The sequence below is a fragment of the Lucilia cuprina genome, chromosome X, assembly GCF_022045245.1.
Source record: "Lucilia cuprina isolate Lc7/37 chromosome X, ASM2204524v1, whole genome shotgun sequence".
Lineage (NCBI taxonomy): Eukaryota > Metazoa > Arthropoda > Insecta > Diptera > Calliphoridae > Lucilia > Lucilia cuprina.
Window position 1 is genome coordinate 12,333,700 of NC_060949.1, and position 18,751 is coordinate 12,352,450.

Below are 18,751 nucleotides of genomic sequence, written 5' to 3' on the forward strand. Positions count from 1 at the left end.
CACAATACATATTCTTAATTTTTTTCTTGGTTCGGGTACTTAGATATGTTGGCTTTAGTTTTATTCCTTTCAATTTTTCTTAAGTCATCCTCATGTAAATATTTTTTGAACTTTTCCGCATTGACCAAAAACGGCGATACCGCCCCATCCATGGGGTAAATGCGCCAAAGGGGTGGGGCAGATTTGTCAGTACTAAAATAAAATAAAAAATTGCAAAAATAAAAACTTATTTTGCCGTTTTATACCTTAATTAATTAAACAAGGTATAATAAATCAGATGTTCATTGTTTATTTCAAAAAACTTAAAACAAATTATTACTGATTTTTCTATATTTTAATCAAACATCACAAGCATTACATATATTTGGCGCATGTGCCCCACGGACAGTTCTGGGGTTTAGTTTCAATGTTTTCGGGCTTCAAATTATATTATCGAAAATTTTATTATGTCTTATTGTTCACTATTATTGACATTCTAATACTGATCAATATATTTTTTCTATCACAAAAACTAAAAAAGTTAGCACAAAAAGCGCACACTGAAATATTTTCACAGCCCTTTGAAAAACAATCAACAATTAACTACATACTAAACAAGTAGGAAAGTATAGTCGGGCATGGCCGACCATATAATACCCTACACCATGAGTATATTTTTAAAATTTTTACTTTTTATAAAATTTTTATTTTTTGTAAAGAAACTTTTATGTTGAATATTACCATAATTCCAAAATATTTAAGCCATTTATTGATAAAAAACTAAAATTTCTAAATAAGGCTTTATATAGGTCAAATATGGACCGATCCTCGGTAAATTTTGGAAAAGGATATATTTCTAAATAAAAGTTAGTTTTGTTGAGTTTCATTGCGATACAAATGGTTACAAGTCAATTTTAGACGTTTAAGTCATTTTTTGAAGGGGGGTTTGTATGGGGGCTAGGGTCAAATATAGGCCGATCCTTACGAAAATCTGCAGTATCATTTATACTTATATAAAACTTATTTGTGCCAATTTTTAGAGAGATAGCAGAATATTTGACGTAATTATAGCATAAAAAGTTCAAATCGGGAGGTACGGTTGTATGGGGGCTAGGTGAAATAATGGACCGATTTCAACCATTTTCAATAGGCTTCGTCCTTGTGCCAAAAAACATGCTTGCTCCAAATTTCATCAAATTATCTTGAAAATTGCGGCCTGTACCTTGCGCACAAGGTTTACATGGACAGCCAGCCAGCCGGACAGACGGACGGACGGACATGTCTTAATCGACTCAAAAAATGATTCTGAATCGATCGGTATACTTTAAGGTGGGTATTGGACCAATATTTTTGTATGTTACAAATATCAGCACAAACGTATAATACCCTCCCCACTATAGTGGTGTAGGGTATAAATATATTTTTCAACATAATGTATAGTGGTTTACTATTGAAATAGAAGGAAAGCATAAAAACACATTTCTCGGACAAAATATTATATAAACTTTTTATATATATATTTTTTGCAGCCATACATTTTATTTTATAATTCATCACAAGCTAATTTTGTTCGTGTTTCACAGGCTTCGTCCTTGTGCCAAAAAACATGCTTGCTCCAAATTTCATCAAATTATCTTGAAAATTGCGGCCTGTACCTTGCGCACAAGATTTACATGGACAGCCAGCCAGCCGGACAGACGAAAATGTCTTAATCGACTCAAAAAATGATTCTGAATCGATCGGTATACTTTAAGGTGGGTATTGGACCAATATTTTTGTATGTTACAAATATCAGCACAAACGTATAATACCCTCCCCACTATAGTGACAGCCATACATTTTATTTTATAATTCATCACAAGCTAATTTTGTTCGTGTTTCACAGTTTAAGCTAAAAAGAAAAATTACAAGTGCAAGTAGGAGTATTAAATTGCATTTTGCATGTAAAAAATGTTGTAAAAGTTAATGATTGCACAAACTAACTTATGTAATCAATAATAGAAAAAGTTACTATGAAAAAGTTAAAACATTTTGTTGTTTTCTTTGTAAGGATATTTGGAAAAACAGCATGAGAAGCTAAAAAAGGTCATCTACAACGAAAGTTTAAATACTCTGCTGATGAAATTTGGTATGTTTAAACTTGAAAATTAAGAGAATCAACACTGTCAGTTTTTTTTTATTTTTATAATGATTAACTTTTAAAAACTTTTTTAAAATCATACCTGTGATCTTAAAAAAAGTTTCTTAAGTTTTTTCTATGTCTTGAAACAAATTACATTACTTTTCATTTAATACATATATTTCAATGCTAAATGGATATTGATTGTTTAACTTTTACTTAAAACATAAAATTATATATTACACAGCTGCAAACAAAACTTCACTTCTACTCAAATCCAGACATCTTACTGTTTTTTCTTTTTTCAAACATCTTGCCAGAAGACTAACAAAAGTATCCTTACATAAGCGTAGAAGGCAGACACATAAAATGAAGACAAACTTTGTAGTTTACGTTTATTTTTCTTTCAGTTTATTTTCTTTAAGGACACAACAGCATCTTCAACTTTTTTTACATTGTAAACTTAACGTAAAAGTTTTAAAATGGAACATTTTTCATACCACGTTTTTATTTATTTTTTTGTTTGTTCTATTTTTTTTTTGTACTAACTTTACAATTCGACAATTTGTATTTTTTATTTATGTGTAAATTTTTACACAAATGTGGGAGGAAAGAATTCAAATAGTAATAGAATTATGTGTCAATAAGTCTGTGGTGTTAAAATGAATACATCCGTTTACAGGGATCCAAGCACAAACTACGTAATGACGTTAGTTTGTTTTTGTTGGTTTTTACTTTTCTAAAAAGATATTTTTCAATTTTCAATGCTCACCATTTTAACAACAGAACACAAGAAAAATAGTATAAGTGTATCCTTACAAATGAAAGCTGAGAAGCCTGGAAAGGATCATTATAACCAACGAAGATAAAAATGCGAATAAAAAATCTTACTAATAAAAGCAAAGGTTATAATATAACAACTTTATCCCAGATCGTCAGATTAATTGTAGAAATAGGATTTATACTTTGTTGAGCTATTAAACATTAGTTAATCAATTAGTTAGGTAGTTAGTTAGTTAGTTATATAGTTAGTTATTTAGTTAATTAGTTAGTTTGTTAGTTAGTTAATTAAAGCCAAGTTGCGTAACTATACCCTACACCACTTTAGTGGGAAATAACTTAAAGGTCAAAATTCGCAAACACTAATAACACTTTTAAATTCTACATAAATAATATTGAAATAGACTTAACCCCTACCAACATTTATAAGGATAGGGCCATAATGTCCTACTCCCCTTTGAGCCCTCTTGTAAAAAATATCTTTTTTTGCCAAAAAAAGTAAAAATATTCAGAAATAAGGTTAAAAAAAATCAAATGCTTTATTTTTTAAGTAATGACCATTTTTAACATACATACTGACTAGTTTGAATTATGAAAAGTTTAGGTCTTCAATTGCTTCCTAAAGTGGCAGACATAAAAATCTCATAAACACACAGAATATCCAGCAAAAACTTTGCAATGACTATTTGCTTGTCGTCTGCATTACTTTAAAGTACTCGTGAAATGACTTCCTTTTAATCCAATATAGAAGTATTACTTTTCGGCTTTGTCATTTTTTTTTGCACATTTTATTTACTTGCGTGTTAAGAATTGTATTTTATAAATAAAACAAGTAAGAGTGCTATATTCGGCTGTGCCGAATCTATATATACCCTTCACCATAGTGTATTTTAAACATAATTGATCTTACAGTCTAGTTAATAAAAACATTAAAAAAAATTTGAGTCGATTTAAGCCGAATGTCTCGGCGGCGGCTGACGCAACTAAATATTGTTCGGCGGCTAAGCTCATTGCTGGTAAACATTGAAGAGACGTAGATTTTGTTTTTGTTTATCGTAAAAAAATTGTTTTAAAAAGCACTTGGAAAAAATTTGTGCTAGTTTTAAATTTGAAACTTACATTATTCGCATAAAAATTATTGTACAATAACTCACAATCTACTCTCATATAATTGAAATCGTTTTAAATACTTTTTTCTATTCATTAAAAAATATATTTGCAAAACAAAAGGGAAATTATTTTATTTTAACAAAAAATGCAAATCATATTTTTTTTGCTGTGTATTTTTTGTATGTTTGGATTCCAAACATACAAAAAAATACACAGCTGAATAAAACCAAATACATCTACACACACACGTGTACATCTTTTTCTATTTACAGTGTTTTTGTTGCTTTTTTTACAATTTTTTGATGAAATTTTCAGAGGTTGTCTCGGATTTTTGCTCATATCTCCGTTATTTACCGACCGATTTTGCTGATTTTAAAAAGCGATCTTCTGAAAGCATGTCTAATAGAATTATTGAAGATTCGGATCTCGCCGATATCTGGGGTCCTCTAAAAACTGATTTCAACAGACAGACAGACGGACATGGCTTAATCGACTCCGCTATCTATAAGGATCAAGAATATATACTTTATAGCGTCGGAAAATTATATTATAGAAATTACAAACGGAATGACAAACTTATATATACTTATATATACCCTTCTCACGAAGGTGAAGGGTATAATTAACTTTGTATCTGAAAACCATTATTTGACGCGCAATAAAATAGTAATAAGTGGTGCAGTGCATAGCACACATTCAAATAACAAACTCTGATTCGTATTCTCAATAGCTCCTTTTTTATTAAAAGTAAAACAACTTACTCAACAACTTCTTTGTAAGCAAAATACTTCATATTTAATGAAGAAGTAGTGAAAAGAGGTTTTATTAGCAGTTTAACTCATTACTTTTCAATGTAAGTTTTTCCTGGGTAAATATACTTTTGGCACCTTAAAATCAATATTTTTACGGATAACTTACGGAATGAAGAAATCAATATATCCCATAACTAGATTAATTGCAATCATATCAAAATATATAACAACTATTTCACTTTCAAATCACAGTTTTACTTTTAATTTGAATTTAAATTTAAAATTCTATTGTTTTTTTAACTAAGAACAGACATCTTTTAAGAAAAACTTTCAAGTTATTTAATTTCAAAGTTTAGTTTTTAATATTTCTCATATAATAAGCAGTTGCTAGACTTTCTAGTAATAAGATAATTCCTTGAAATAAACTTTATGTATAATAATAATTACATGGAAAAAAATTATTAAAATAAATAAAATAAAATAAAACAGCATAAACTTACTCTGGTATTACCGTAGTAAACAAAATTGATGATCGTGTTTTTGGTTATGTAGATCCACTAAGGAGCGATTTTTGGAAATTTGCACATTTACGGGTAAAAAGGGGAAAAACGGGTAAAACAGGTTTTCTTAAATATCTATATACATAAAATTCTAACGTTGCTGACTGACTGACTGATTGACTGATTCATCATCGCACAGCCTAAACGGTTAAAGCTAAAGAGCTGAAATTTGGACAGGGGGTTGGTCTCCCACCAAATAGATCCACTAAGACGGGATTTTTGGAAATTCGAATGTTTAGGAGGTAAAAAAGGGTAAAAACGGGTAAAATCGGTAACCTCATATCTCCTAAACTAGAAAAGATACAAAAATAGTTTAAAGCTTATCGTCGTTCATTTAAAAAATAAGCGGACAGGTGTCTGTTACTTTTTTCAATTTCGGCCCCTTTAGGGAATAAACGGGTAAAAACTGTATTTTGGTACTTTTTTGCACCCCATGTATCTTTTAAACCAGTAAACATTCAAACAATATTTTTGACTCCTTCATAACTATACGAAAAAATAAAAATATAAATTTAGTACTTTTTGGTTATTCGGATGTTTAAGGGGTGAAAATTGTACCTATTTTTGGTACTTTTTTTATGAAACATTGATTTTGGTTTATTAACTAATACATATAAATACATAATAACTGGCTCCCACTACGATGTTGCAACATTTTGGAATAGAATTTTTATTTCGTTAATGGGTAGAAAAAAGTACCAAAAGGGGTAAAAACTGCAAATTTGATTTTATTCAAACACAATAATCCAATTTAGATAAAATTTTTAGATTTAGAAACACTAAATATGCTAATGAGGTGTTATTTGGAAACCCGGTACCAAGTGATATTTTTTGGTACTTTTTCATTCTCCATCTGGTAGTTTTTGAGTTTTCTTTGGTATTGAAATCGAAACATGAAATTAATAATAAAGGGACTTTTCGGTACTTTTTCGTTCTACACAGGTATTTTTTTGAGTTTTCTTTAAAATTAAACCTAGAAGCATGAAATTAAGCATGTAGAGCCCGGAGTAAATGATAATCTATCAAAGGGGGCTTTTTGGTACTTTTTCGTACTTCGACTGGTACTTTTTGAGTTTTCTATTAAATTTAACCTAGAAACATGAAATTAAGCATATAAAGCCCGAAGTAAATGAGAATCTATAAAAGGGGACTTTTTGGTACTTTTTCGTTCTACAAAAGGTACTTTTTGAGTTTTCTATAAAATTTAACTTAGAAAAAATAAATTCAGCATGTAGAGCCCGGAGTAAATGAGAATCTATAAAAGGGGCATTTTTGGCACTTTTTTCTTCTTCAAAAGGTACTTTTTGAATTTCCTATAATATTGAACCTAGAAACATGAAATTAAGTATGTAGAGGATAGATTAAGTGAGAACATATAAAAGTGGACTCTTGGTACTTTTTCATTCTTCAAAAGGTACTTTTTGGATTTTTGTATAATTTTGAACCTAGAAACGTGAAAAGCCCGGAGTAAGTGACAACCCATAAACAGGGACCTTTTGGTACTTTTTCGTTCTTCAAAAGGAACCTTTTGAAATTTCCATAATATTGAAACATGAAATTATGTATGTAGAGCCCGGATTATGTGGGAACCTATAAAGGGGACTTTTTGGTACTTTTTCGTTCTTCAAAAAGTACTTTTTGAAATTTCTATAATATTGAATCTAGAAACATGAAATTAAGCATGTAAAACCCAGATTATGTGAGAGCCTATAAAAGGGGACTTTATGATACCTTTTCTTTCTTTAAAAAGTACTTTTTGAATTTTCTATAATATTGAACCTAGAAATATGTAATTATGTATGTATAGCCCGTATTAAGTGAGAATCTATAAAGGGGGACTTTTTGGTACCTTTCTGTTCTTCGCCTGGTAGTTTTTGAAATTTCTATAATACTAAACCTAGAAACATTTAAATAAGTATGTAGAGCCCGGATTAAGTGACAACCCATAAAAGGGCACTTTTTGGTACTTTTGTTCTTCAAAAAGTACTTTTTTAAATTTCTATAATGTTGAATCTAGAAACATGAAATTAAACACGTAGAGCCTATATTATATGAGAGCCTTTAAAAGAGGACTTTTTGGTACTTTTTCGTTCTTTAAAAGGTACTTTCTGAATTTTCTACAATACTGAACTAGAAACATGTAATTAAGTATGAATGGCCCGGATTAAGTGAGAACCCATAAAAGGGAACTTTTTCGTTCTACAAAAGATACTTTTTGAAATTTCTATAATTTTGAATCCAGAAACATGAAATTCATATAAAAAATATGCGGACAGGTGTCTGGTACATTTTTCAATTTCGGCCCCTTTAGGGAATAAACGGGTAAAAACTGTATTTTGGTACTTTTTTGCACCCCATGTATCTTTTAAACCAGTAAACATTCAAACAATATTTTTGACTCCTTCATAACTTGACGAAAAAATAAAAACATAAATTTAGTACTTTTTGGTTATTCGGATGTTTAAGGGGTGAAAATTGTACCTATTTTTGGTACTTTTTTCATAAAACATTGATTTTGGTTTATTAACTTATACATATAAATACGTAATAACTGGCTCACACTACGATGTTGCAACATTTTGGAATAGAATTTTTATTTCGTTAATGGGTAGAAAAAAAGTACCAAAAGGGGTAAAAACTGGAAATTTGATTTTATTTAAACACAATGATCCAATTTAGATAAAATTTTTAGATTTAGACCCACTAAATATGCTAATGAGGTGTTGTTTGGAAACCCGGTACCAAGTGATGTTTTTTGGTACTTTTTCATTCTCCATCTGGTAGTTTTTGAGTTTTCTTTGGTATTGAAATCGAAACATGAAATTAATAATAAAGAGACTTTTCGGTACTTTTTCGTTCACACAGGTATTTTCTTGAGTTTTCTTTAAAATTAAACCTAGAAGCATGAAATTAAGCATGTAGAGCCCGGAGTAAGTGAGAATCTATAAAAGGGGACTTTTTGGTACTTTTTCGTACTTCGACTGGTACTTTTTGAATTTTCTATAATATTGAACCTAGAAATATGAAATTAAGCATGTAGAGCACGTAGTAAATGAGAATCTATAAAATCTATTTTTGGTACTTTTTTCATAAAACATTGATTTTGGTTTATTAACTTATACATATAAATACGTAATAACGGGTTCGCACTACGATGTTGCAACATTTTTTATTTCGTTTATGGGTAGAAAAAATGTACCAAAAGGGGTAAAAACTGGAAATTTGATTTTATTCAAACACAATGATCCAATTTAGATAAAATTTTTAGATTTAGAAACACTAAATATGCTAATGAGGTGTTATTTGGAAACCCGGTACCAAGTGATATTTTTTGGTACTTTTTCATTCTCCATCTGGTAGTTTTTGAGTTTTTTTGATATTGAAATCGAAGCATGAAATTAATAATAAAGAGACTTTTCGGTACTTTTTCGTTCTACACAGGTATTTTCTTGAGTTTTCTTTAAAATTAAACCTAGAAGCATGAAAATAAGCATGTAGAGCCCGGAGTAAGTGAGAATCTATAAAAGGGGACTTTTTCGTACTTCGACCGGTACTTTTTGAATTTTCTATAATATTGAACCTAGAAACATGAAATTAAGCATGTAGAGCACGTAGTAAATGAGAATCTATAAAAGCGGACTTTTTGGTACTTTTTCGTTCTACAAAAGGTACTTTTTGAGTTTTATATAAAATTTAACCTAGAAAAATGAAATTAAGCATGTAGAGCCCGGAGTAAATGAGAATCTATAAAAGGGGACTTTTTGGTACATTTTCGTTCTTCAAAAGGTACTTTTTGAATTTCCTATAATATTGAACCTAGAAACATGAAATTAAGCATGTAGAGTCCGGAATAAATGAGAATCTATAAAAGGAGACTTTTTGGTACTGTTTCGTTCTACAAAAGGTACTTTTTGAGTTTTATATAAAATTTAACCTAGAAACATGAAATTAAGCATGTAGAGCCCGGAGTAAATGAGAATCTATAAAAGGGACTTTTCGTTCATCAAAAGGTACTTTTTGAATTTTTTATAATATTGAACCTAGAAACATGAAATTAAGTATGTAGAGCCTGGATTAAGTGAGAACATATAAAAGGGGACTTTTTGAAACCTTTTCGTCCTTCAAAAGGTACTTTTTGGATTTTTGTATAATATTGAACCTAGAAACGTGAAATTAAGCATGTAGAGCCCGGATTAGGTGGGGACCTATAAAAGGGGACTTTTTGGTACTTTTCCGTTCTTTAAAAGGTACATTTGAATTTTCTATAATATTGAACCTAGAAACATGAAATTAAGCGTTTAGAGCGTGGATTAAGTGAGAACCTATAAAAGGGCACTTTTTGGTACTTTTTCGTTCTTCAAAAAGGTACTTTTTGCGTTTTTTATAATATTGATCCTAGAAACATGAAATTAAGCATGTGGAGTCCGGAGTTAATTAGAATCTATAAAAGCAATCAGGGACTTGAGTGAATGAAAATTTAAACTGGAATATTTTCTGGTACTTTTGAATTTTCTATAATATTGAACTTAGGAACATGAAAATAATAAAATAGGTCCTTTGGTACTTTTTCGTACTTCACTGGTACTGGTACTTTTAGAGCTTTCAAAAATATTGAATATATAAACATAAAATTAAACACGCAGTATCCCAATTGAACGAAAATTGAAAAAGCATACTCTGGTACTTTTTTGTTCTTTTACTAATACTTTTCGAATTTTCTATAATATTGAACTAAAAACATTAAATTGGACATGTAGCTTCCTGATTGTATAAAAATCTTTATGTGATTTTTTTTGGTTTCTGGTTGAAAATTAAACATGCGTCATCCTGATTTAATGAAAATGTATAAAAAGGCACTGTCTGGTACTATTTCGTTCTTCAACTGTTTTTTCTAATTTTCTGTAATATTGAGACTAGAATCATAAAATCAAACTTAAAGAGTTCTCTAAAAGGGGAATTTTTGATATTGCAGATATATACATTTACAATAATGATATTTATTTTATTCCATTACGATGAGGGTAGCGAAGCACACTGGGTATAGCTAGTACTAAATATTACTGACCATTTAAACGTGTAAAAAAAAACATATACATATAGAGACACACCCCTCGACACAAGAGATGAAATATTATCTATAATAATTCGACAACAAAACCCCATATCATGTATTTAATACTCGCATTAAGGCAGTGACCCATATGTTAAAATATTTCGGTAAATATTTTAACATTTTATCTAATAATTAACGCTTCTTTGAATGTTACTGTGTAAACTACTACGAAAATTATGACATTTTTATTTTATTAGTGAGAAAAAGCACATAGACAAAATATCAAATAAACAAATTATGCATATTTAATATGACGTACTATTTAGGTTTATTTTACTGATATTTATTTAATAAATGCTTCAAAAATCATATAAATAAAATGAATCATTTTTGAAATACTTGCGTACAAAACTAAACTTGTTTTAAATAACACAGAAATTAAGTAAATTAATGCTAAAAACTAAATTTTAAATGGATTTCCCCCTTCAACGAAAAACTAAAAACAAAAGCACAAATCAATGTGCTGAGTAGTGGTGAGTGGTGCCACCACTGGCATCAAATCCATTCAAGTGATGTGATGATTCCAACACAATGGTCAAACAATTTGCTCATATTGTCTGTCTTTGAAGCTCTTGCTGCCGTTCATATCACTGTTAGTTACCATGGTCATTAAGGTTGGCGATTAAAAAGAACACAATTCCACTTCAATTATATATTAATTTATGACAATATTAAACGATCTCTCCATATCACCTACAAATTTTAATGATTTCTATGGAAATTTCCATTAACCGTAAACACATATCGAATAAGTAGAGGTCTTGAGTTAGCAGTTTAAATTTTTAAGATTTTCTAATTTTTAACTCCGTAACTCATAATATAAAAAGACGCTTAAACTTATGTAAAAAATTAACAATATTACAAAATAACAATATATTTATTAACAAAAACAAAACTATTTTACAACAAATAACTCAATAATAATGAAATAAATTAACGTTTTTAACAAAAATAAACAACGGACTGCAATACTGGAATGTGAGAACGCAATGTCATGAACCTAAAGAAATATTGTGTAGGGTGTTTATGAAAAAAACACGACAACAAAAGAAATATGAAAATAAATTAATATATATTACGTATTAATTCGCAGAAATTTTTGAAATTCTCGGTTAAAATTTTAATTATTTTAATATTTTTATTAAGAAAATAAATAAATAAATAAACAAACAAAAATCTGTAAAAAAAATTTCAATGAAATCTATAAAAGACTTTTAAACTGGATTAAAAAAAAGAGAAAAACCACAGGTTAATTTTTGACATCAGCAGACAGACAGATAAACGGTCATATTATTTATGTGCAGGGAATTGAGTTTTAAATTTTACAACCAGCAGCCACAAAAGTCTAACAAAGAGATGGAAAACAAAAAAAAGAAAAAGCATTTGTGTGACCCAATTAAAAAAGATGCTCAAACATCCAAAATACATGTGCACCTGGCGTGGCCAGGAATGTTATACAAATAACTACACACACACACATGCAATTCTACAACTTATTATTTTCGATGAAAGAAACAGAAATGATTGATTTCATATCAAACCTATAAAATGTTACTTTAGACCAATAAAAACGAAAAACAAATTAGAAAGTTTTATTTCAAACATAAATTTAATTGAAAATTATCTTAATTAAAATATTCACAGATTAATATTGTGTAATTAATTACAAAATTCTGATTTAATTTCCAAATAAAGTCTTTGAAACAACAATAGAATGATTAAATCTTTTTGATGGTTCAGGTAAAAACTAATTCGTTTTAGCAAAGATCAATAATCTATTTTTATATCTAGTTGTTTATTCAATTTAATTAAATATTTAATTTTGACAGTTTTATTTTACCTTTCTTGTGCTTTCTTTTCAATCAATATTTTAAGTGACTACAAATAGTGTTAGAGTTAAATTTAGGTCAAACCTTGAAAGACCTTGAATAATGTGCAAATGTTAATAATCATAAGACGCACATAGAAAACCCAATTAAGTACATCATTTTACAGCATCCAAAAATTACATTGTTGTTGTTATTATTACTGTATATGTATATATAAATATTTATGTACATAAATACATACGCAAACAGAAATAAATGCATACATACATACATACATACATACATACATACATACATACATACATACATACATACATACATACATACATACACCTGTGGCCAAATAATTATGTTACACTTGCATTATTGCTTTTATTAGAAAAAAAAACATATTTTCTTCTTAAAAAGAAATAAAATATAAATAAAGCCGGAAACTGCCAATCACATTAAACATTAATGTGCATTGAAAACGGATTAGAGTTCAGAGTGCAGAGTTCAATATTTAGTAACAAAATTTATATCAGGAAAAGAAAATTAAAATTTTTTTAATAGTACTTTAGAAGAAATTTCAATAATATTTAATAAATTTATTACCCGATCATGTAGATTAGATCGGTACTCAATCGGATCGTATTGGGGACTGATGAGCCTAAGAACTAAATTTTCTAAGGTTTATTCTATGGACTAATCAGTGAACTAGTCTAAAATAAATGGATTGGACTATTTAATAGTCCATTGATTTTGAAAATAAAAAATTACAAATAGATTTTTATTTTTGTCAATGCTATATGAAGGCGACAATAAATGTCGAAAAAAATATTTTGTAAATTTACTATTAGTTTTTATTTCTCTAAATATTTGTCCACTTTGTTAAAATAATTCAATGTTTATTATTTACATTATTACTATTATTTACACTAACAAATGTACCTATAAACAACAAACAAATTAAGCATTAATGCAAAAAAGGGCGTAAATACATATTTTCAAAGCGCGTTTTTATACTGTGAATATTATCATTTTAAAGATTTTTAGGACAAAAAATAATGGACTTTTGCGGACTATCTCATGTAAAGGCTGTCTTAGTTTTTAAAAATAATTCAATTTTTTAAGGTACATATGTATATATAAAACAAACATTTTAAATATCAATTTTTGAATCGAAAAATTTTAACTGAATTTTTGCAAATATTTACAAAAATATTCTCGATATTTTATAAGGATTCTAGCTATACCCAGTGTGCTTCGCTACCCTAAAAGCAAAATAAAGAAAAAACACATTTATTAATTTTCAAGATTCTAAATGTAATAGTTTTCCGGATGTATAATTTGTTACAATTCGCTAATTTATTAAGATTTTAATGTAATCGATGAACAATTTTAAAAAATCTTATAGTTTCTCAGATAAACAAGATTTTTTATTTAATTCATATAGGAAGTGCCAAGACATTCAAATGAATGTCAAAGTTCTTCATGTAGAATTTGAAGATTCTATCTCTAATAGTTTCTCAGATATACGAATTTTTCAGATTAATTCATATGGGATTCACAGTCCGGCCTTTCTTCTTCAAAATGTTCAGATATATAATAAAGTTCTTCTTGCAAAATTTAAAGAATCATGTTCTATTAGTTTCCCAGATAAACTAAATTTTGTTTTTAATTAAATGCCAGTCCGCCCACTTTTTATCCTAAATAATCATACACACACTAAAGTCGATACGACAAAATTTGAGGACTCTAACTCTTACAATATCTTAAGTATACGAATTTTGTATTTTCTTCATTTTATTTTCGTGGCATCTCGCCTACTTGAAATTTCAAATAAAAAAGTAACCTATTGTTCCTTCAGATATAGAGGAACACACAGTGAATCATTTAACAAACTTTTCTAGATTAAGATTTCCAAATGTTTTACAAAAAAGTACCAAAAATAACATATGGTTAAAAAAGTACCAAAATTCAGTTTTTACCGATCGAATGAACCGAATTTCTAAAAGGTACCAGACACCTGTCCGCTTATTTTTTGAATTAACAACGATAAGTGTTACTTTTTTGTAGTGAGGAGATATTACGTTACCAATTTTACCCTTTTTTACCCCCTAAAAATTTGAATTTCTAAAAATCCTTTCTTAGTGGATCTACATAACCAAAAATACATTTAGTGTTAAAATATCATGTTTCTAGGTTCAGCCGTTTAGGATGTGCGATGATCAATCAGTAACGCAACACTTTTATCTATAGATATGAGTTTTTGGTAAATGGTTATGCCTTTATTCGTTTCATATGTTTATTAACACAATAATATATTAACTATATCAATGTTGTTAATATTTTTTACAAATAAATAATATGATTATTCAAGTCTGAACATGAAATAAATATTGCATTTGTTTGACGCAACTTTATAAATATTTTATAACAAATATTTGGACCAAATATTTTACAGGTCTGAACTTAGCTTTAGAGTACTTGTTTTTTATACCCTTCACCATAGTGTATTTTAAACATATTAGTTTAATAAATGTTAAATTTTTTCCCGACTACATTATTATTACACTAAAACAGACGTCGGCGCTAGTATTGTTCTGACAACGAAGATTTTCGGCAAATTACATGTACACAACACGATCGCATACGAACCTCTAAACAAGAGAATAAAAAATACAAATATTTTATTTAGTTGCTTGACAGCATTCAACAAAGCAGGTTGATGTCGCTTTGTTAAAGAAATTGCAAACACAACTTGAAAAAACAAAAACAACTTGCAAAAGCAAGAGCATAATTTACAAAACCAACGTACACTCTAAATAATTTTCTAGAATGCATAACAATGAAAGTAAATAAGTTAGTCTTGTTTCATACTTTTCTTGTACATTTTAATTAGAAATGTTGTTTCTATGTAAAGAAATTATCATTCTTAAGTGCATTGATTACACATTGTTTATAAATATTCGCATTTTACAGTAATGCAATTTAATCTTCAAAATTAAAAATAACCAAATATGTTTTTCAGTGCAATTTCAATGAAAAAATGCCAATATTGTGTGTGTAGTGGTGATTTTTTATCTGCCTCTCTATCCGCCGGTATATGCACTAAAAGCAAAACAAAATAAACAACAACAACGTTAAACGAAATAAAAAACAAATTAAACCAACAGACATCTAAACATACATAACGAAAAATACAGAAAAACAACAACATTTTAAACAACGCAGTAAAACCAACCTACATCCAAATATAAGAACAGAATTCGCAAAAAGAAAACAAAATACATCCCTTCAAACATTTAGAAGACAAAATTATTGCGCATCACCCCAGATGCCACGTCAGAAACTGTTCTGGACGATTATCAGACGAGAACGCACATTTTACAAAAACAAAATACATTGATTTCGAATTTTCGTCTTCTAGAAATATACTTTTAAGTTCCGAATGATAGTAAGAAGTGTGTATCCATTTTGCTTAAACAAAAAAACATGACTGTTGAATTTTTTCATTTGTAAGTATACGTTTTACTGACTCATGAATGATATTAAGGTGAGAACACACATTTTACAATATCAAAATACATTGTTTCCGAATTTGTATCTTCCTGGTTTGTATGTTTATGTAACTTCTGGAAGACAGTTCGAAGAGTGTTCACATTAATGTTGTATTTTATTCATCTGGAAGTGTAGATTGTAGTCACTTCTGGATAATTGTTAGACGAGAGCACACATTTTACAAAAACAAAACACATTTATTTCTAGTTTTCGCCGTCTGGAAGTATACTTTTAGGTTACTTCCGGATGATAGTAATAAGAGTACAAAAACAAAAAATTTAAATACTCCATTTTTTAGCGTAAACGCAACAAAATAAAATTAAATAATGCAGAAATTTAAGTGATGTTTTGTGTTTTACCCAGTCATGTTCAGTTTTAATTATTCATTGTAAAACTTAAATAAGTTACTGAATTTAATATTCAGAGAAAAATAGCGTAATTAATATATTTGTTTAATTCACAATCGATGTTGTAGCGTTGAATACGTTGTATGTCAGCAGCTGCTACAATAGTCATAACAATGTTGTTGGTATTTTCTATGTAAAAGCTCTATACAACTCATACGACAATTTTTCATATGTTTTTCGAATGTTGTAAGAAATTTTAGTGTTGCCAATTGTTTATTTCAACATATAACCAAAAATTCATACGATTTTAGCATAAAAAACGATAAAGTGGTAACACTGAAACCAAAAACGAACATTGCATTTTTAACCTATTTAGATTTATTTGAGTTATATTTTAACTTTCAATATTTTTTAAACTATTTGCGCGTTTAGGTCCTATGCTAGCTGGAATCATTATATTCAAATTAATACTACTGTTTGAATCACTTGAGACGATATTAAAATCAATTATTTTTAAAACCACCTTTTTTAAATACAATTTTATTAGTTTTCATACATCTTTTTTAGTTATTAACACCAGGTCTTTTATGAGCTTTCTATGATACTAATATTCTAAAGTTTTTGAAAGGGTATTACTCTTAAATTGGAAGAGAGCAAACAAAAAATAGTATTGATGTATTAGTGTCAAAAGCAATATCACTGTAAATAATTTTAAAAAATAATCCATGACCTAGTAATTTCCGATCTTTATAATGTTTATGGAAGGTAATGTTTTTATTGATTCAAAACAATAAATAAACAAATTAATTTGTTTTTAATTATTTTATTTATTGGATTTTTTTTTTTTTAAATAAAGCATTTAATTTGTTTTATTGTGGAATATTTTTACTTTTTGTTGACAAAAAAGAGAGATTTTCTACAAGAGGGCTCATAGGGGAGAAGGGGTAATGATTGGCCAATCAGAATCGAGCTTTTAAAAATTAATTGAAAGTAGTAATGAAATTTTTGCAACAAAAGAAGACACTAGAAAGGAGGCTACGAAAAAGGACAGACCTTACGGCTAAATAAATAAAACGTTAATAATAAAAAACAGATAAATAGAAATGGTAAATGTTTTATTTTTTTATTAATTCTAGGGTAGCGAAGCACACTGGGTACACCTAGTAAAACAACAAATTCTAAAAAGTAATTAAAAACACGGTTTTCCCATTTCACAAAACATCTATTTTTTAATGGAAATAAAAAATAGTTGAAAAAAATACTTTTTACCTATTTTTACGAATTTTATTTATGAACAAAAAACAAAATACTCTTTAAAAAGGTAGGCAAAAACTTAGTTGATTCACTGTACGTCTAACGTGACATAGTGATGCCAGACTATCAAGTTTACAAATTACAATAACGTGCAACTGTAATTTAGGTATAAGTAATTACAAATTACATGAAATTATAAAGAAAAAATACTAATTACAAGTAATTGTGATTGGAAAAATTTCAATTACAATTAAAAGTAATTATAATTGGCAAAACTTTAATTGCGTATTACAAATAATTGTAGTTGAAAAAACTTTAATTACAATAAAAAGTAATTGGAATCAGTAAAGCTTCAATTACAATTACTTTAAATGTCATTTTAATATAAAATATAATCATTACTCCCCAAGCCTGATAAATAGTATTTTAAAAAGCTAATTACGTCAATTCTAACTTAAACACCCTGGCCAAAACATTTATCTTTCAGCATTTAACTTTAAATTGCATTTTTTTGTGGCTTCTTTAAAATTATTCACGTGATTATATTTTCAAGATATATAATAATTTAAGTATAAAGTGACGTTGATTTTAATAAAATTTATAAGTTTTTAAACCCTAAAACTTAAAGTAAATAAATAATTTTTAAATTTCAGATGTGTTCACTGGGTGCAGTCAGTTGGCTGGTGTAACAACATTGCCTGGAATGTGGGACCTCTTACAGCTCGCCAATTTTCATTAGCCGTAGAGCGTTATGAATGGAATAAACTGCAGAATTTTAAAAGCATAGTTCCAATGGTACATTTGAGCTGGAATTTAGCCCGTAATATTCGTGTATCAGATCCTAAGCTTTTTGAATTAATTAAGTATGTATTAAAAATTACTTGTTTATTAAATGTTATTAATTATATTGTCTATTTTATATAGAATGTGCTTATTGCAAACATTAAAAAATGTAATGCATACTCTTGAGTATGTGAAATCTAAAGGTGTTTTAGTACGTTTTCATGGTCGAGGAAAAAATGAAGCATCTCATTACTGTGGTCAATGTGAAGTAAGTATATTTATATATGAGAATACATATGTATATTTAAATAACGATTTAATCTAACCGCAGATATTATTTCTGTGGCAAAAATAAAAAACTTCGTATGTGATTTCAAAGTCTCATAAGAGTTAACCTTCTCATTTTCGTACAAACAAATTTAGTCAATATTCTTGCAAAACTTATATACAGTGAATCAATTAAGTAATTTGCCTATGTAAAATTTTATAAATTTTAAGAAAAAACTTTATCTGAACACTTATTTTAAGCAAAATAAAGCAACTTGTTTGTTGTATTTTTTGAAGAATATCTTATATTTTAAG

General features: G+C 28.2%; 1 protein-coding gene across 1 annotated transcript; it reads left to right on the forward strand.

Annotated features, from left to right (window-relative positions):
* The first annotated feature begins 18,035 nt into the window (after nt 1-18,035).
* LOC124421397 (lysine-specific demethylase 6A-like) lies at nt 18,036-18,509 on the forward strand. The gene is made up of 2 exons (XM_046956506.1): nt 18,036-18,249; nt 18,311-18,509. Exons 1-2 carry the CDS (start codon nt 18,179-18,181, stop codon nt 18,492-18,494), a joined length of 255 nt encoding a protein of 84 aa, XP_046812462.1. The 5' UTR covers nt 18,036-18,178; the 3' UTR covers nt 18,495-18,509.
* Nucleotides 18,510-18,751: the final 242 nt, after the last annotated feature.